Here is a 21,199-nt window from a genome sequence, read left to right as displayed (position 1 = left end):
TCTTCTACCTCCTCCATCTCAATATCTCCCTATTCTAGCATTGAGTATACCTTAGTGTTTCCATTTCATAAGATGCAATCACACATCTACAGTCCTCTCTCTCCCTTCATTTAGGTGCTACTGTGATTGGGTTATGCAGTTCTTTTCTACATGACGTTGTGTTGTCAGAACATTTTTTCCAGTGTTTATTTTGTTAGCTTCTGTGCCAACCATCTGAAGAAACTATGCTGCAAAGCGACAGGACATCTTAGCTTTGCATGTCCTCCCTTGTGTAGTGCAGATGTGTCCCATCTCAAATGCTGAAATGTTTTTTTCTCCTGTGAGACTCTCTCACAGGAATCAATGTCTTAGTCATGAAAAAAAATGAAAGAGTTCTTGTAGAAAGGCTCTCTTCAGTTTCAGTCATCTCATCTAAGCATTGCTTTTGCAACTGAACAACTACTCTAGGGCAAATAATATTGCTGAATTTTGTCTTTGTGCTGCCAGCTTTCATTTAACCTGTTGAGCTGCAAGTAACTGAGTATTTGTGCTGACTGACAATCTATAAGGACTTTGGAGTGGAGCAGGAGAACACTAAGGTTTCAGTTGTGAATCCCTTGTAAAAATCAGATGAATGATGATTGGATCTGGGCAGAAGAGAAGCAGGCCCTTGCACAGAAGGTGCTTCTGTGTCATGTTAGCAAACATCGTTGTTTATAATAACCTTTGGAAACCCGGAAATGGTTGGTACTTTGAAACAAACTGCAAGATCTTCTCTTGTGACTTCAACTTAAATCTATTCAGATGAAAAAAGGGCTGTATGCAAATCTGGATAAAAGAAAACCAAAGCATTTATAACTTGAAAGCTAACTTGTAAGGCGTGGATTTTGAGGAGGTTTGGGAGGAGTTCCTCAACAAACAGAGTCAATGCTTAGAATGAGGAAGTAACTGCCCAATCAATGAAAAGGAAGATGGTTGGGGAGGTGGGACACAGTCTTAATTTCTCCCTACAGGTCTGGAGGCAGATCTCCCAAAGCCTTGTGTAAAACAATCAGTAGCCTTTATAATGCTGAGAGTCCAAATGGCAGTGAAAATCTTCAGTCTTAATGCTTAAGAATTGTAATAAGATTTTTAGCCTTGTCTTATTGGAAGAAGTAATTTTCCTCTTGGCCTTCATTATTTCCAGTCTTTAATACCTTTCTCTAAAGGTTTGTTGAAATAAAGTTCATTTTACTTTTATTCTACCTTTATAGGGTTGTGACATGATATTTCTCTAGTGCTGCGTTATTTCCATGTAGCTATATTAAGTATTTGAGGCCACTGCATGAGTTTTCCACGCACTGGGTGAATGCATGTTCAGATCTGTAAAAAGATCAGAGTAAGCAAATTTTGATATGTTCTAAACACCATGTGAACAAATTTAATGTGAAGAAAATCTATCGAGAATTCTTGGATACCACCACAGTCTTGGAAAGTCCCACAGCTGCAGGCCACAGAAACTTCTCTGTGCAGCTAGCACTGTCCCTCTGTCCTGTCCTTGTGCATCTGCTCTTCAGCTTTGTTGGGGACAAGGCAGTGCATGACAGGGTTTTTGTCCTGACCGGTTGTTACCTGGTGTTTGGAAAATACAGACTTTTTTGGTTTTGTTTTTTTTTGTCTTAGTGGTTATTCAAAAGTGCAGACCATTCCAAGCTGGTATGTGTATGGTTCGCATTTGAATGATAATGGAATCCTGCTACCTCTCCACCGACACAGACCAAAAGTATTTGTATAGTGAAACATCCATTTTCTCCAGATTTAATTGGTAAAACAAAATGGTTGTCATTTCAAACCATTGCTGAAGTTTTAAATGTTCTTTATGTAGCCTGTATATCTGGTGTTTGACCAAGGCACAAGTAGAGGCAAGATGACCTGTTCTATTCTAACTAAGTCTTCAAATGCAGTGGAAATTATTTTGAAATGACTTGAGTGTACTTATCTTCAAAACTCAGCTACGCTGTGGCAGGCAAATAGTAGCCATGTTCAGAATACAGACTCGGGTCAGGTTTGCTCAATGCTCTGTCCACTGGACACAGGCATAATAACACAGCACTTTCCTCAAAAGTCATTCTTGGCATTTAGGCAACAGCAAAGGCTTGTGAAATTCGCTCTGAGGAAGATCAAGCTGAAGTGATTCAGGGAGGACCTTCCCAGGCAATGATGAAACTGTCAAGTATTTGATATTCTTTCAAAATGAAACAGTATTCCTTAGCTGTCTAGAATGTCGTACAACATGGTGTTTCTGATGTAAATGTTTGCCAGGGCTGAATTTATCTCTTTCTTTATAAGAGAAGTTCAGTTTTGAGCAATCTTTCTTACTTCAGCTAAAAATGTATTTGCTACTTTACTTAAAAAACCCAACAACAACATATTAACAGTTTTCTTAGTTTTTACTAGCTGAAAAAAAATGCCCTAGAGTTTTAATTGCTAGGGCTCTAAACGAAGTTATTGTAGAGATGCTTTTATTCAAGTTATCATGTATTATAAGACAGAGTATGAAAGTTGAGTATCACTTGGTGGACTCTTCAACTGAGTTAAGACACCAATATCTGAGTCTTTCATGCCACAGAAAACTGAGGGGAATATTCTGTAAGGGTCATCTGTGGCTTGCCTGCCAACAAATGTCAGAGCTGCTTTAGTCTGTCAGTGGCACAAGGAATATTGTCCCAAACATACTTGGTTTCTGTCCTCTTGACAATGTGTCTGAAAGCATTAGTCATTAGAAAACAAATTGCCCTTGTGGGTTTTGTTTTTTTTTATCGTTAAGTGGAAAATGTTTAGTTAGAAATCAAGACAATATCATGGGAGTTGTTTTGTCCCCTGCTGCTTCTGTCAGGATTCTACATCTGTAGCTGTAAATGCATATGTATATAAATGAAAATGTTCGCGGTGATAAATTGTGAGATTAATGGCATTAAGATTGAGAACTGAGTCATGTCACTTTTGCATAGAGCAAAGATGAATTTCTGTCTCAGTCCTCGGTAATGTGGCTTAAAGAAGCATGGATGGAACCAAAGCCTTGTAATGGGGCTAGTGGGGTAAGAAAATACTTATCTGTTGTGATTTGTATAAGTCAAGTTACTCATCCAGATTTCTCTTTGAGGTTGGTAAAATCTGCAGCCAGTTCATAATGTAATGTACTGACTATTGTATTTGGCAATCTTGGCACTAGCAGTGATCTCTCACTTCTCTGCCTTTCAGGCCTTCATTGCACATCTCTTCAAGAGGAACACTCTGCTCCACAGAATGTGTTTTGTGAGGAGAGAGTGGGTCAGTTAAACTGAAGTACAAGGTGTGCCTAAAAGTGAGCTTTTTTGTGCTCTTGCACACACCTTCTTTAGTGGAGCGAAAGGAAAGACATACTGTAGAGCTGTATGTCTCATTATGTCTGTCAGTGTGGTTCTCACTGTCACTGATTTTTTTTTTTCAAGCAAAATTATGGCCTGATGCCAGAGGGCAATCAAGGTCGCTCTAAGCTTCAACAGCTACAGGAAATACTCAAATGTGCTTCCACAATGTCCTCAGTAGAGAAAGTCTAGGCCTCTCACTGAGAGTATGTGTCAATTTAGATTTGTATCTTTGTTTTATTGTCATGTACAATTATTTGGCTGCTGTTGGGAGTATAGAATTATAATGATGCTAAGTCTTCTAGAGCTGAACTTGTTTTGAATTTTAAGGCAAATATGGCAATTATTTCCTATAGTATTATCATTTACTTTAAAGGCATGTAGTGATAGGACTAAGGGCAACGGCTATAAATTGGACAGGGGCAGATTTAGACTAGACATAAGAAGGAATTTCTTCACAATGAGAGTGGTGAGGCACTGGCACAGGTTGCCCAGGGAAGCTGTGGCTGCCCCATCCCTGGAGGTGTTCAAGGCCAGGTTGGATGGGGCCTTGAGCAGCCTTTTGTAGCGGGAGGTGCCCCTGCCCATGGCAGGGGGATTGGAACTAAATGATCTTTAAGGTCGCTTCCAACCCAAACTATTCTATGATTATATGATTTTACCAGTCAATACAGAATAAGCAGATTGGTAACAGCTCTGTATGTCTTGAATTAATGATAAACTGCTAGTCAATGGGAAATCACTCTCAAAGGATCCCATTGTGTGAGGCAAAGAACTGCATTAGACCAGCAAATAATTATGGCATATTTCATTGTAACGGCAATAGTTATGTTTTGTGTTCTTGTGAGTCAAAACATTGACAACAATTCAGAAGATGTCTCTAATTTTACTGGCATTGCAATTTGTATTCTTTGACCATTAACAGTCTTGAAAAATAAAAACGTTTTCCAACTAGTTTATTTTCTTTAATAGCAACATTAAAACTGTACTTCCTTTTTAAAATAAACATTTTTACTATAATGTCAGTTCTGAATCCCATAATGGAAAGTAACTCTATATATTTATATTAGATGATACATTCCCTATGTGTAATTCTAAGAGTTTGTATGTATTAAGGCCTCTCCCTGCAGAGCTAGCAAGCTGCCAAGTTACATTTCACTGGCTATTAGTTGTTTCAGTTTAAGGTCAAGTTCTTCTTGTCCTTTAAAAAAAAAAAAAACCTGAGCAGTGGAGAAGGATCATTTTCGCAGCTATTTTTGTCTTATTTTTCTTGACTGTTCTGACTACTGCGTGTTTTGTTCTTCAGAATAACTGAACTAACAGTCAAGTATTACTAGCCTTAAAAAGTGAAATGCCTTAGTGTTGGTGACTTGAATTTAGTTATGCAGAAGCTGTTCTCTGTACGTATTCACAAGCTGTAGATGGTATTTCAAACTGAAAAAAGTGTGCAAAATATCTGTGGCCACAAGGATTGTGTTAGATAAGCAAAATAAATACAATAAGGTTTCAGTTAGGAGAAAAAGAGATACCTTTCAAAGTTGAAATTACTTCAAATACTCTGCTGTGGAATATGGAGAAACATTGTTTTCCTTGAAGTCATTTGAATGCAACTTGTCTTATTAGATGCTTTCCCAAAGGTGTCCACTCCACATTCCTCTTGAACTACTTGTCACAGCATTTTGGCCTAATATAGGCAGGAAAAGTCGCTCACTGCTGACAATATATGTCAGCAACTTAATCTGTGCTGTTTCAGCCACTGAGTGTCAATGGCAAACTACTATGGCCAAATTGGAACTACTCTGCAGAAAGCTGTAGATTTACCTAGGTACTGAAATATCTAATAGAACAATGTGTAGTGATAAGCTAGTAAACCTGAGAAATAAGAGAAATGGGAGCAGAAAGATCTATAGGGATTTCCTGTTGATCATGGAGGTGGTAACATAAGCACGTTTAAAACATGTCCCAAGATTATTTTCTGCTAGGAGATGTTTGAGGAGATGAGGTACCTGCTCTCCTCACTTGAAGAAGGTTAACCTTAAGGGGTGAGAAGTCTTTAGGTGAGATGGGTAGGTAGGTTCTGTTCTTTGGACAAATGTTATTTTCCCTGTTGATGTCATTAATATATTTGACCTACTGTCACGATCCTCCTGCTACTGCCATATGGCACAACTTACTAGCTGAACTGTATCCTCTGTGGAATTCACTCTGTGGCTTTCTTTGAATGCTGCTCTTCTCCAACCAACCAGGAAAATGTGTTTTCCAATTTCTTTGTCAGACTTTACCCCTTATTACCATCCATATCAACCACGTTCATTTGACTGAGTTTGGAAGCCTGCTGCTTTTGTGTTTTGTTCATAAGAAAAAAAGACACTTTTTTTTTTTTTCAGGAAGACCCCAAGAGAGAACAAGTATTAAAACAAGGATGTTTACTTCTATATTCATATAGAAACATAGGAAGGGCTTGTTGCCTGAGGTACATGCATAAAGACTGTATCTTAAGAGAAGGGAGATATCTATGAATGATTCAGATTGAGAATGAGAAACTTTTCTAAGGTTCCCTTATAGGCCTTCTGTTTCTCTGGCTTCCTTGTCTTTGGAGTCTTGTAGCCTATTTGGCTCAGATGGAGAACAAAAGTCCATAGAGGTAGATTTTTTTGCAACAAGTAGAGCTTCTAGGGGCACATTATACATACGCATGGGAAAAAGGTTATGTGGCTGGGATATGTTCTTTCCTTTCTCCTGTGAAAGGCAGGAGGCCAGAGAAAAGCATCCAAGCATTTAGATTGAATACCTAGCCATGTATTAAATATTCATATTATTGTCCAATATGCAGTATGATTAAATGATGATAGCAGAATGACTACAGCTTACTCACAGCTAGCTACGTTTAGCTGTTAGAATAAAAAAAATCACATCTGCCATTTTTTGGGAACAAATTTTAACTTCTTATTCAGACAAGGAACTGAAAACAGCTTCCTGTAGCTTTCTATTATGTGTCATTTCCATGAGGAAAACTGAAAAACAATCTGGGAATAATAAAACCAGAAATGTAAAAATTAAAATAGATTAGTAGCTCTTCTTTGTCACTTTGCTCCATGTTTTCATGTTTTTAATTGATCATAAATGCTTTTATCAGAGCATTATCAATAGTAATTTAAAAATAATTTATTTACTCTGTTTAAATTGGCCAAGAAAAATTCTTTCTGAACTTAAAGCTTTTGAAAGGAAAAGAACTGAGTGCAGTAGAAGTAATAGCTTGCTGTCTGAGCAGATAGTGGCACTGACACTGCATGCTTCTCTGCTGTGCTCCATTAATCTCTGATTCATTTCTGGCAGGTCATATCTGTGTATAAGGAGATACTTGCAACTCTTTGTGCATTTGGTCCCTAAACATTTTTCTGAATCTATCAACAAAACTGCTTGTCAGTTAATGCTGAACATTATGTAGGTTCAACGGTATGGACTTCTACTCATTCTAAAAAGTTATTTAATGCAAATTATTCATCTAAATATTCTAAGTCAATATGTTTCATTTAAAGATAAAAGGTTGATTTTGTGCTAAAAGTACTTTCCTTAGGAAGATTATATTTATGATGCTGTTCAGATTTTTTTGGCTGCTTTTTTTTGTGTGAATATGTTGTAACCTTCTTGTTTGCTAGATTTTACCAGGAGGTTCAGATAGTTGTGTAGGTAACAGTGCCTTCACATGCATTCAAAAAGTGTTTCACCGGTTTCTTTCTGCATATTTTCTAGTACTACATGCCTTTGTGATTTTGAATTGTGTTGGTATTCATTTACATCTCTGTGCTGTCCCATTAGATATGTAATGAGTGATTACGGTTCCATGGGGTGTAAGTCAGGATGTAATTTGGCCTGCAGGCTTATCTAAACAAAAGAATGTACAACAAATAAAGTAAGCATTAGTGCTTTTTGAGTGCTGATTGTTTCAAATAAGATACACAGGAAACCAGATGTTGAAGTTTATCTAAAACACTTGTAGCCAAAAGTCACTAAGTACAACAGCAATAATGCATAGCACTTTGTGCACATACTTAGCAATATGTTTGCAGCAAATACAAATTTATTCTTATTCCTCAATTCACTTTTTCAGATGGTGTTTTAATTCTGTTCTGCTAGCAAACTACTGTTCAATTCAGTGTGGTCTGATTCTGCAGACCTTCGGCTAACAAAATCAAATTCAGGGAATACATACAAGAATTGCAGTATCCGCCATGTCTCTAATGATGATAAATTAGACTCTAAATTAGGTACATAAAGTGACTTGGTCTTTTTAACTCTGTTGGGCACTTGTAGCTCTTAGACTTCTATGTGGGACAGTTTGAGTATTTGGCATTTGCAGGTGGCTTATATTTGAGTATCTAGTGAGGATTTAAAATACCAGCTTCAGATGCTCAGGTTTTTAGCATTTTTACAGAAAACTAAAATAAAAATAGCTCTGTCTTATTTAGGCTAGAACAGAGTATGCTTCTGACGCTTGAATTTGAAAATAGTAATGAAGAAAAGCTTTCATAATGTAACTAAAAAAGCAGTTATTGAGTCTATGATCATGATATGTTTTTATATCTTCTTCCATCATCACTGCACAGATGAGCTTGAATACTATTTGGCTTCTGAGATGAGTAATTATAGGAAGTTGAAAAGGTCTTTAAAGGCAGGCTGGTGGTCAGATCTCAGACACTTCTAGATGCCTTGTCTTTCATAAATCATTGATTTTCTTTTTTTGTCCAAAGAAAGTAAGGATTTGGAAATCTCTGTCTATGCTCCAAGCCAGTTTGTGCCTCTGTACAGCTTTAAAAATACTGTGTTTTGGGCAGCAAGGTTATATGGGTTCCTGCTACAAAAAAAAGAAGACAAATAATGCTATGATCTCACAGGTAGTTTAGTTCTTTTCTCTGGATAAAGGAAGCAGTCATTCCATGGATTTTCTGTCAATGTGCAGCCTTACAGGTAAAATAAAAAAATCATGTGTTTATTCATGGATTTTTTTTTTTCTTACATTGAGTAGTGTAGCCTGGTGTGGTGAGAGAGTTTTAGCAATTTTTGATCTGAAAGTTGAAACCCACCTACCTTGCCACGGAATCAACATATGTGCATTATAGTAAGTATAATACCATTGCCTGAGATTGGCCTGACAGTCACTCTTCAGACATGCCTTCTATTTACTTTCTCGATTGACTGCAGAAAAAGCAGAGGATTTTGGCTTAGGTGTGCCATAGAATGGGAATGGACTAAAATTAAGAGGTTTTCCTTTCTTCCTAGTGTTGTGTTGCCAATGGTGCATGTTGTGCACGTTGTCTTTAAAGTTAAATGATTTAAATGAAATAGTTTAAATTAATTTTTCTGTCAGTGAAGTGTGCAGGAAAGATTTTTATTCAAGTGGATATGGATGTTAAACAAACAAAACCAAAACCGAAACAAACTAGTAAATTGATTTTACTGTAAATAAACTCATAAACTTGCTTAGTTTCATGTTGTTAAACATGTAGTTAAATTTACAGATGAAATTTGTTCTTCATTTTAGTATTTCATTTGATTTTATTAATAAAGAAAAGTTTGATTGCACCTTAGAGAGGGCTTGATGTCATAATAATTTTGATATGACTGTTCCAAATGAATTCAATAAAAACCAATAAAAATTGGGTGTATATTTCCATTTTAACTCTGTATTTTATTAAGAAGGCACATTACAGATTTATTGCTTCTGTTTGTCAACTTACTGTTTATACAAGTTCTTGCTAAGGGTATAATAGTGATAAAACACATTTAGCAAAATGCTGTCATTACTTTTCTCTTACAGGTTATCTAATTTTGGAGTTAATCGATGAAGAATAACTTTTCTAGCACTAAGAAGTCCTTGTCCTAAGAAAGAAAAAGAATAATCCATTTGGGTGACGGTGATTAAGAGACTAGTGCTGAAAGAACAAATTGGAATTTACTTTCGGCATGAGTTTTTCTTGTAATATTCTCTTTAAAACTAACCAGTGAACCAACCCCCCCCCCCCCCTCGCCTCCCTCGACAAACAGAAAAGCTCCCACCCTTGCTTTCATCTGGTAGAAGAGATCTTATGCTCATCAACATTCTCTACATGTGAATCTTTCTTTTGGTTGAAGATTAGTTTGGCTTACCCTCTATGTCTCATCTGGCCCTTCTCCAGTTCAGTTTGTACATGCAACTCTACATTTTTCCTGGTCATCTTTAGTCATCTGCTCTTTGAGCTCTTACCTGTCACCATACACTTGGCGTTGTCATCACACAGTCTATTACTTAATGATTTGAGGAATAAATATTTGTGTGACAGGAATGGTTTTAGGTTAAACTGTTTCAATTTTACCATCCATTTATATCCACGTGGCTGCTTTTTTCCCCAGTTTAATTTGCTAAATATCTCCTGTCATTCAAGTTCTTTCGTATTTGTATTCCTTGGACTAGCAACTGCGGGTGCACTTCTATATAACCTAAACAGCCGCTGCAGTTCTCTGCTGACTTTTGTAAACTAGACTGTGTGGGGATGGTATGAATTATCTTTAAATTAGTATTGGGTGTTTTTTTTTGGTGAGTATGGTATTGGTAGGCTTTGCATATTTGAGGATGGCCATGGTAATGGGAACTGTGTGTAATCATATTTTCTACTGCAGTTATAAATTGGGAGTTCACTTTTTACCCATACTACAAAGACATAAGTTGATATAATATGGATAAGGAATCTAAGGTTAAATAAAGCTAAGGAGTTCTATGAAAATATCCCTGGGTTATATTTGGATCTGTTTATTATATATTGTTATCATTTTAGAACCTGAAATTGAAGAAAAAAATAGAGGTATTGAAACTTAGCTTTCCTTTTGCTGTTTCATTTACTGAATTGATTTGCTTCATGGATTCTTAGGTTTATGCAGTTTACTGGTATTTATAATGTTGTAGTAGATACTATTCTGTATTTTCAACTTGCTGTTTCCTACTGTTCATTCTCATAAAATATTAAATATCTTATGACCGAATAGGTACAGCTTCATACTGTGAAAGGAAAGATGGAAGGATGGCTTCTCTTCTTGTTCCCCTTCATATTTCTTTGACTTCCCTCCTCGCTCTTCTGCAACAATGAAAATTAGGCATTCATTCCCATAAATTCAGTTTAGAAAAGGAAAGCTTATTAAAATAAATAAAGAGAGGGAATTCACAGTTGTTCTGGCCTGAGCTGCAGCTGTTACAGGCTTACCTTATGTAGTAGCTGGACCTTACAACTGTAGGTTTTACTTCTGGAAATAAATTTATTTATTTTTATTTCTGGAAAGTATGTGTTGAATATATTTTAATGCTCCACACTTTCTCAAACTGAAAGCATGCTGTGAATGATGATGATTATTATTATTAATTATGTCACTGCTCAGTATTTTATGGCTTCTTAACATTAAAAAGTTTTTGTTCTTTTTTGTGTCATTTTGGGAATTCTGATTTATGGCTGAACATTGCTGTCTAAATGAGTTTTGGAAATTCACTCAGAGAAAGTGAACAGTTAACTTCAGAAAGTTAACTGAGTTGGTTCTAGGAAGAGTGTTTCAAATAAGACAATAGCTTTTCATGACTCTGACAGTCACCTTAAGGACAGACAATATGTAGAATGAGGGAGATGTTATTTGCGTTTACCGTTGTCATTAATATTTGGATGCATGGACCAGAAAACATTATTAATGGGCTTATATATTAAAGCAGCAACACACAGGATTAATGAGTGATAAGAGCACAAAGGGTTGTAGTGTTACATAGCATTGTTAGAGTCACAAGGATAAAACAGCTTTTCTCTTGTGATGGCTTAACGCTTCACAAAACACAAGCTTGACCTGGGTCTGAGTTAAGTAACTCTGAAAATAGTAGGGAATCTTATGCTATCACCACCCAAATATTATGAGATCCAGAGCTCTGATTTCCACTTCAACTTGATATATAAGAGTAGAGTGTCTAGAAAGAACTCTGATATCTCAATATTTGTGTGCACAAGAGGCAGGTTTTGAGCTAAAGCTAGTCTGTAACCAAACTGGCAAAAATTGTTCTGTCCACAGATCTGACCACACAGGAATCTTGAGGAGGAGAAAGCAATCTTTGAGACGTCTCCAAGTACTAATGTACTTGTGTTTTATAGGGCTGAGATGAATCTTCAATTAATAAAAGGATTTATGGAATATATGTTATGGAACTCCTGTTTGTTTCAAGTACATAATCCCACCATTGTCTATTTCAAATTGCTTGTAGGAATGAAATGTATGTGTACTACCTGTGTGATGAGACTCAGATAATCATGGTAAAGTCTTCACCGAACAGAAAATATGTATTCTTTTTACTCTCTGCAAAGAAGGAATGGAAACTTGCCGGGCTTGTGAAGGTACCTAAGCACTGATTGAAGCCATTAAGCCTGGGAATACATTCTACATTATCTCTGCAGAGGGTCCACGGTCACAGAAGCAGGAGTTGCAGGCGCATCCTGCAGTGAAAGCAAAACTGCTCTGCAGCACTCAGCGGAGCAACCACAGATGTGAATAATGAGAAAGTCTCAGGACTGACACACTACCGTTGTCCCTCTTTTCTCATAATTATCCTGTTATGGACCAGAGAGCCGTTTTGTAGTGAATACTTCCCAGGAAAGGAGTTAGCAAGCCAAATGTAAACAGTTAGGGTGTTATGGGTTTTTTTAAGAACCCATGGATGCAGATTGCAAACAGCAGTGTGATGAGACAGAGGTAAAATTGATAAGGCACTATGGACCAAACCTTTAAAATTATGGAAATCAAATATAATCCCAATTCTTATTGTGACAAATGCCTTGCAGTAATTTTAGTATCTATCCTGTGCTATAAAGGGGGCAATGTCCCATGAATTAACTAGATCCTTCTCCTACCAGCTCTGCAGTTCATTATGTAGTGGGAATTGATAGTAATACAGAGTTTTTGTTTAGCTTGATTATGCCTTACATGGGCACAGTGACTTAACTCTGCCTTTGGCTGACTCTCAAATTTGCTGGGTTTCTATGAAGAAACTTTAAACTTTTCTATGAAAAAACTTTAAAGAAGAAATTGCTTCTAAGTACTGATGCAGCTGAACTGGTACGCATATAATATACAGCCCTGTACTTGATGGAAACAAGTATTGAGGCTATAGACTTTTATTATGTTTTCATAACCAACTTTCATCAGTCACAGGGCTAGCTGCGCTTCTCTGTTTTTTGCAGCCTGTGAATGAACTCCCTTTATTCATTGGCTATCATATGCTTTCCCAATCTGTCATGAAATTTGTAGCTTTCTTATGCTTGGAATATAAGCAGAGCTACAGCACAGCTTTGTATCCATCATGGTTACTCTGCTGAGCTGGCTGCATTCAAACACCTGAAGTTCTTACCTGGTCCATGGGAGAATTTTTGAATGTGGGTGAATATATTGACCAGATTGAATACTTCAGACAAGAATGCTCTTTATGTGATATAGCAATACAATTTTGAAGAAGGGTTTTAGAGAAATCAAAGCAAACATATGAATTAGCATTAACTGAGGAAATGGAAGTCAGATTGTTTCTTCTGTCAGGCCCACAGAAATTGTGGATATGGTGAATTTCTACTTGCAAGGTGACAGTCCTCAAGAAGACAAACCGTTTTGTAAGAACTTACTGTGTATTTATATAGAACTATAATTATGTATTTGTGTATATATATGTTTGCTTGGCACATGCTCTAAGCATCAACTTTGGCGATTCTGATAAAAAAGAAAGCCATGTATCCTCTTGGAACCATCTCTTGATCTACTGCACAGTATGTTAAGCAAGGGTTAAGAGCTTGTATATGTTGTCTAATTTGTTGTTTTTATTATTTCTTTGAATTATTTGTGCAGTGAGAAGGCGTTTAGAAGGGAGTACCCAAGAAATGTCACGAGCAAATAGCTTCACTGATGACATTGACCTTATGTCAGAAGAGTCACCACTGCCAGCTGTATCCAATGTGGCACAGTAAGTGGAGTAATGACTTTCTAATTGATAATACAAATGTTCGTTAATGGTGAAAGGGACTTGTCACTGAACACAAGTATTATTCTTTCACTGGCTGCACTTGAAGTGATTATGAGTTTAATCTTATTTAAATGCACATGAACATTTCTACAAAATGCAAGTTTACCTTTAAGTTTAGTGGAACAAGTCAGACATTCGGAAAGTGTGTAGTGGATTGCAGTCCTGCTGTCTCTGTTGTTTTACTTTTTAAGGTGGCTGATACAGTTCCTGAGGTTGTTTCATAGGTAGGTTTATACTGTATAGAATTCTAAATTAGTTTGAGTTCTGGAGAACTTGGAATATGAATAATGTATGAACTGATTAGAGACATAAATGAGAGAGTAATTTATAAATATAGCCTGGAAATAGAAAAGTTTTATTATGTGTAATATCTTGATAAAGTAGGCAAACTTGTAAGGAAATGGTATGCCAAAACTATGAAGGTAAAATTACTAAGGAGATATTGAAGATGCCTATATTGGCCAGAACAGTGGGTCTTTACTATCAATAAGTTCACTGCAACTGTTGAATGATCTCTCATGCTGCTGGTAATTGGTTTAGCAAACATCAATTTCTTGAAATAAATATAATAATGTCTTCGTGAAGGACACCTCCATATTGTGTTTTGACAGGCTCTTGACTAGCCCTCATATTCTGGTCCTATAATGTACAACTCCAGTGTTGGTTATGGGGATTCTAGAGTAAATTTCAAATGTGAAGCAGAGTGTTAAAGCATACAGCAAGGCCTGGATGGACCAGAGCATCCACGTATCATATTAAGGCTTTATATCACAGCAAATACTGATACAAAAAGTGCTGGTGAATAGAATTCTTGAGTTAGCAGCGATACGGCGCAAAGGTATGGTACAGCTGGCACAAGCTCATGACACGTTAATGCTGTATTTGCCTGATATGCGTATGCATTCTACATGAATATTAAATATACTTAGTGTGATTTCTTGTCTTTTAGCAGAAGTGAAAGCAGGTAAGTCTTCACGTGTGCTATACTTTGGTGCGTGAGCTTTCCAAAACAGCATGGCTTTTGCTTTTCACTTAATAATGTGTTCCTTACACTACAGGGCCTTGGAATTTGTGATAGGAATTTTTTTTTTTTCTGATAAAAGAGCCACTTTTATTCTGCCTGCTTATCTGGTTAGAATAAACAGTTATTCTATTTGCTCACATAGATGATGTTTCATGCTCTAGAGTTAGTACCAGTTAGATTCCGCCTTCCCACCCCGTTTCTCCTTTAGAGTGAAGTATTTAATGGGATGTGCTTTTTTTTCTGATTTAGGAATAATGTGCATTTGATAACTGTTGTGACAAATCTTCATTCTAAACTCACAATACAGTCATTTTTTTTTCCAAGAATAGAATTCAGCCAAACATGTATGTATAGGTGATGAACCTCCCCAGTTTATAACAAGTGAAAACATGGCATTAATGTAATAATTGATGATAGTATGCTACAATGTTGACAGTTTCACATGGAGCATTTCTTTGTGAAGTCAAGCTTGACTTTGTCAAGCTGCCGAAAGGCAAAGTATTCCTTGCCTTGAACAAGCAGTATGAGTTACAAGATCTATCTCACATTATACAATTATTCCAAAGTCAGTAACTGGTATTTTTTTTTAAACTTTGTAAGCTGTTGTGTTGGTTATTAAACATGAAATATCAGGTCCACTATTTTAATATTTTGGGAGTTATTTCTCTGTAATGTAAACAGCAGATCCTTTTGAAATCCTGTCTCCTAGATGGATGATAGAAGGAATATTAGCTGCTGACAATAACGTTGAATTTTGGCCGTGCTGACTTCAAAGCTCTTTTCATTGTGTGGGAAGACAGGTTGTCCCAGAAGAATAGAATTCCTACCCTTGAGCCATGCTATCTTGGACAAATGTCTGTTGCATCTAACTGTGCATGTGCATTAGTCTCACAGTAACAAAAGCGGTTACTTGGCAAACCTTATAGGGTTGGTTAGAAACTGGTGAAGCTGCCATTTAAGAATGTATCTTGAGTGAAGGCAGATCAGTTCAGTGGGTTGCAGCACTGCCCGGGTTTCAGCAGTTATTACATCCAGTATTGAATTTCTGATGTTAGTGATCCATGCAAGCATATACAAGGTATGCTGTCCTGGTGGAAGGTGACAATAAAAAGAACACCAAATAACAAGCTTGCGATTTGAGCTGAAGATACTTTTCCTTTGAAATATATCTGCTTTAGATCTGTTAGATATTTGAGATGATATTTGGGTTTTTTTTCCCAGTAATCTGGTCAAAAATGTGGAAAAATGCAACTGTCGTGAGCTAAGGAACAAAAGCAATATTTTCAAGATGCAATTCTGTGATTGTCTGAAGTTCTTTCTGAATATCTCTGGCCCACCCTCTCAGGGGTAAAAACTTCATGTGGTTGCTCACCTGAGTGGAGCTATGTTGTTTTATACTGTCTGCTTCTGAAGTGTGTCCAAAGTTGAATAAGCCTGAGACAGCCTTGGGAGTAGTTATGTGGCTAGATTGACAAGACAGTCAACTGCAAGTCCTGTAGACTTGCACTAATATGCTCTTGCACTATCAAACCCCACTCTTGTGGAAGAAGAAGAAAAACAGCAGTTAAAATGATGCATACAAGCCAGCAGCTTGCCGAAGCCCTCTGTAAATGGAAATGAACTTTTGTATGAGCTGAATGCGATGTAGCATGGAGGATTTTGGAAGGGAGATGGGTGCCTATTGGTTATGGTTACAGGACTAGGGAATTCCTGAAGTTACCTCTGATTAAGGGACATGCAGATGTAAGCCTGCAGCCTGTGGCAATTCAGAGTTCATTTGACTGGGAAGGAAACCTCCCCAGCACATAGGGAGTCTTGGAGCTGGTGTGGAAGCTGCTGAGTTTCAGATGGCCTTGGGTCCTCTACTTGTTCCTTTACTTGCTCTTATTTGTGTGTGTGTGTGTGCGCTCCTGTCTTTAGAGAGGACTTATATCTGTTGGTCCTCAATTTCATGTTTCAGACCACAATAACCTGGATGAGGCAGGGATGATGCAATATATCTATCTACTGCCTAGTGATCGTTTAAGGGGGAAAAGTGATTCTGGAAAGGAAAGAGCAGAGGTTCTGCCACTTTTAGAGCTTTGGTATGCCTTACTAAGGAGCAGTGAGGGGGTGGAATGTCTATAATATATGATTTGCTTGTGTGCTCTAATTGTTCCCATGTTGAATTGTGCAAATGGTGTTTGTCTTTCTGGATTTTTCCTAGCTGCACTGGAGCTTTGAAAGAGTAAAGAGGACCACTGAACATAATGTTAAGCTTTATTTTTTTTTAATCTCCAGCTGGTGTTGTTGTTAGGCATATTGTGATGACAACAGCCCTTGGCCATGAAAATATTTTCTGTCATACACACCAGAGTTAACCTTCCAGCAGGAAAGAGAGAATTTGGCCAATAGACTGTATTGAAAGATTACATGAACCTGGTCTCACATAGCACAGTCTCAGGAAAAATTACACAGCACCAGCTTTAGAAGCAGACATCCTGTTTTTGTTTTTCAGAGTTCTGTGGTTTAAAGCTGTGGTGTTTAAAGCTCTTTACGCTGTAAGGAAAAGCAAAAGTTCGAAAGTCTATATGTCAGCATGGTTAAGCAACTGTGGTTGAGTACACATTTCATAGCTCACTAAGGTCATGTAAAGGTAAATGTCAGTTGGTCTCATAGAGAAAGCAGTGTAATACTGTAGTTCAGCAGTCATCACATCAGCTCTCTTGGGAGGAAACCTTTAGTTGATGAGATCTGCATACAATGACCATGGTCAGTGGCAATTGCCCTCAGCTGAACACCTGTAGTAATAACTCTTCAGCTGGAACAGACTGCCAGGGAAGTGATAGCTACACCTGCTCCCCCTGGAGAAGTGAGTTTCAGTTACTTTTCATTGGTTGAGAACAGGACCAACAATTGCTCTTCTTTCTGAGGCCCTGTCCACAACAGAGTCAAATTATGTTACAGAACTGTGGTTTTACCACAATTCTGGCTAAAACAATTTAATGCAAAAGTTTAGAAAGCATTTATGTACTTCTGCTACATTTCTATGTCTTATGTTTAATATGGCTGTGGAAACGGCTCACTATTTCAGTTTGAGTTCTTAAAATGGTGAAGTAGAAGAGATTTGAAGGTTGAAGCAACCAGTTATTCACTGTTCTGACCTCAGATCTTTTTCTTTTAGGCTCACAGTATGAAAAACAGCTCTTAGATTGTACAAGGGAGATCTTATCTGCACAATGATTAACAGAACAACCCAGCATTAGTATGTGGTTATTGCACAATCAGAGGATGTGGGAATATCAGCTTTTTTAAAGAAAAAGAATAGAGGAAATGGCTGATTGCCATAAGCTATATAGGAATCCTGAGGAGGGGTGAAAAGATAGGCCTGAGGTAAAGCAATGGCTGCAAACCCTCAAGGTCTACAGTGTAGCACTTCGTTCTAACAGGAGAAACTGAAACTCCAAGAGTGAGGATGACTGAGGACCTTGTGAAATCCTGATAAAAAAGGAGTGTCAGAAATTATTCTTCAATGAGGAACAGAACCTTCTGTGAGGGTTAAGGCTTAATGAGGCAAAGAAAGATTCTTGTCTGTATTTATTCTTGCTCCAGGCTGCCTAGAAGAGCAGAGCAGAAAAACTGCTCCCTGCTTCACCAGAACTAAGGTCTGCAGGGACTGAGGGGACACAGAACTGCTGTTCACTAGTAGAGAAAATTCCACCATTGCTAGTAATCCATGCTGTCATAGTTAAAGATGCTTCATGATTAGTATTGGCTTCTAGCTTATCTCCTTAAAAAAATGTAGGAATAGTGTTGGGTTTTCTTTTTTCCCTAGTGGAAGAAGTTTATCATAGGATTGATAGATACGAATGGAACAAACTACAAAACTTATGCTAGGTCTTAAGGTTTACATTAGATCTGCTCCAAAAAAACAGTGCTGTATGCCCCTTTTTAAGTTATTGGTCAGCGCTTGATTAAAAAGACTCTTATATCCATCTCTCAGCTTTAATTGAGCCTTCCAGCTGATCCTTCCGTCTGTAGATGGCAGTGAAGGTTTTTATCAAGGACTTCAGAATATTTTTGTGTCCATCTTCTTTGGCTTTGCTTGAAAATCCAAGCATGTACCTCTTGAAACAAAAAATGTTTTCAGTCTTTCTATGGTTTTGATCTGTTTGTGTTTTATCTTTGTGTTTTTGTCATAACTTCTTCCTGTATCTTATTGTTTAGTCTTATTAAAGAAACAGTTCACTTTATCACATTGAATATCACTACATCTGGTAATCAGACAGTAACCTTGTGTAGGATAATTTAATCTATTGCAAACACACTAATAGGGTCTTTATTACTACTACAGAGACAGCTAGGGTCCTTAACCATGAGCTAGATGCATTGTACCACCTGTTGTCCTTTGGTACATATTCATGGATTATTTTAAAATGATGTCATTAATTTTTGAAAGCATCATCTGACACTTGATGCTTTGATGTATTGTCACTAAGCTAACAGAGGTATCGAACAAAGTTGTGAAGGAATACTGGCCGTCAACCAGCAAGTGAAGATAATTGTATTATGAGAGGTAATATCACTTAAGCGGAGTGGATTGGCCAAATGACAGCAGCAAGGTTAGTTAGGGTATAAAATATTCCTGGAGATGTTATAATTTGCCTACCATCACCACATCTGCATTTCATCTATATTTTTGAAACAAACATAAAATGAAGTTAGACGGACAGATAAAAAACTGAGAGGTGAGCAACCCACAATAACTCAAAGGGAGGGCATTTATATATATTTTTTCACAGCTTTCCCATTGTACTGTTGGCCCTTGCTGCTTATTAATCCTCACTGTCTCATACATCTAATATAGGTAGCACTTATGCAACCAGTTCTGTCCAGTGCATTCAAAAACATTATTAACTATTTCAAAGAGAAATTGAGATGTGGGTCTGGCACTTCTGAACTGAACAATGTAAAGCAGTGAAAATTCAACAGACAGTAGTAATCGCTAATCTGGCTGTAGGCTTTTTACCATTGCAAGGCCTTGTGTTAAAATACATTTTTTCATACCACCTATTTTTGCATTGTCATCTCTAATTTTGAACTTTTTAAAAAGGCTACTTCAGGATTTATTTCAGCACCCAAAGTATTTTTGTTACCATGTAATATGAAAGCAAGTCTGGCATTAGTATAAATTGGTGCCATTACACAGTAATGTCTTCAAAGAATTTGGCCCTGCTTCTGAGGTTTTATTGGACGTTCTTTCTTGGTGTTTAGTCTGAAGTGTAATTTTCAGAGAATTTTGCTCTTTTATTTTCAGGTGAGGACACTTCGCCAGTGGAGGGCACTGCACTATAATGCATTGAGAGATAGAAACACTGCTTTCAGTTTTCGAAATACGATTTGTCATTTCAACAAACTTAAATTTAAACTTAATTTATAAGCACCTGAATTTTCCCAATGTTAAACTGGCAATTTGCCACACTGAGGAAAAAATCTGTATGTACTTTTGAACACCAGTTTAACGAGACATCTAACTAACCCCTGAAGGCTCAACTTGCTATTGTGGTTATGCTTTCTTTTCTGGAAAACAGGGTGTTGTAACAGCCCACTAAATGTTGTCAAAATATAACTAAGGGCATATATCATGTAAGCCTCTATTCAACAAATGGTTCAGATCTGATGGACAAGTCTGAAATAAAAGGTTGTTTTGGAAACAGAAGCTTTTACAAAAACATAGTGTTTCATATACTTTTTCTTAATGAGTTTTCTAATAATTTCACTAAATTTTGGAGTAAGGATAGAATATTTCATGAAAGCAGTGAGGTGACTTGTATGTATAACTACACTTATGCATCTTGTATAAGGGAGTTTACAAAGAATGTCTCTGTTTTCAGATCAAAGTAAATGACTCACATTTGTGGCCTTGTTTTACTCTGCAATTATTTATCTCAGTAGCAAGTTAGAGAATGGAAATAAGGCAACTTTTTCATTTGTAATTTAAAAGGATGCAAAGATCTAGACTGGATCCATAATCTTCAAGTCTGACTTGCTGTGAGGAAGAAACTAGTAAAGGGAGGAATAATTTTATAAAGGACTTTTCTGGGCTTCATAATTTGTTGAGGTTTTCAGTTAAAGATTCGTATTACACCTCAGAGTTGTACACATCAAAATCCATGACACTTAACAATATTGATAACCGTGTTTATATGCATCTATGATAAAAGTTTAAAAGATGTAAACTTAAAGCATGTTCTTTGCTGCAGATGACAGTATAAACCTTCTCATCAGATTGCTTCAGTTTCTCACTTTTAGACAAAATAAAATTAAGTGCTTGGCTTGCTCATTTCTCTTAAAAAAAAAAAAAAAAAGACACCAAACAGAAACAAACCCCAGAAAAGCATGATGATTGCAACACACAGAGAAATGTGACTATCCTTTAGAGAGCGTAGGTATAGATTTCATTTTCTTTTTATAAAGATACATACATTTTCTTTGTCTTTATTTTATGGTTTTGTAATAGCTTTAATTTTAGTGGGTTTTTTATGTGAGACTAAATTTGATGTATAAGAATCGCGTGCGTGCACCAATGCTAGTAACAGGTACTTCACTGTGTTCATTGTGCCCATTTGTGAAAATTACATTGAGGGAAAGGAAAAGCACAGTGATAGGACTTCATGATATCTGCTACTAAGATACATGGGTCATTCCAGACTTGGTCTAGTCTTTCCCACAAGCCGTGTCATACCTTGTGTTTTTTATTGGCAG

General features: G+C 37.0%; 1 protein-coding gene across 6 annotated transcripts in view; it reads left to right on the top strand.

The window, feature by feature from the left end:
• Positions 1 to 21,199, top strand: part of LOC104066628 (potassium voltage-gated channel subfamily KQT member 1) — a 488,485-nt gene that overhangs the window by 79,192 nt on the left and 388,094 nt on the right. For all 6 annotated transcript variants that reach the window (XM_054079175.1, XM_054079191.1, XM_054079196.1 and 3 more), the window contains exon 12: positions 13,257 to 13,371. In XM_054079175.1, coding sequence (XP_053935150.1) covers positions 13,257 to 13,371 — 115 coding nt within the window. The remainder of the gene's footprint in view (positions 1 to 13,256; positions 13,372 to 21,199) is intronic.

Source organism: Cuculus canorus, chromosome 1, assembly GCF_017976375.1.
Source record: "Cuculus canorus isolate bCucCan1 chromosome 1, bCucCan1.pri, whole genome shotgun sequence".
Classification (NCBI taxonomy): domain Eukaryota; kingdom Metazoa; phylum Chordata; class Aves; order Cuculiformes; family Cuculidae; genus Cuculus; species Cuculus canorus.
Note: the sequence above shows the minus strand (reverse complement) of the source record. Positions and strands in the feature narration are given on the sequence as shown.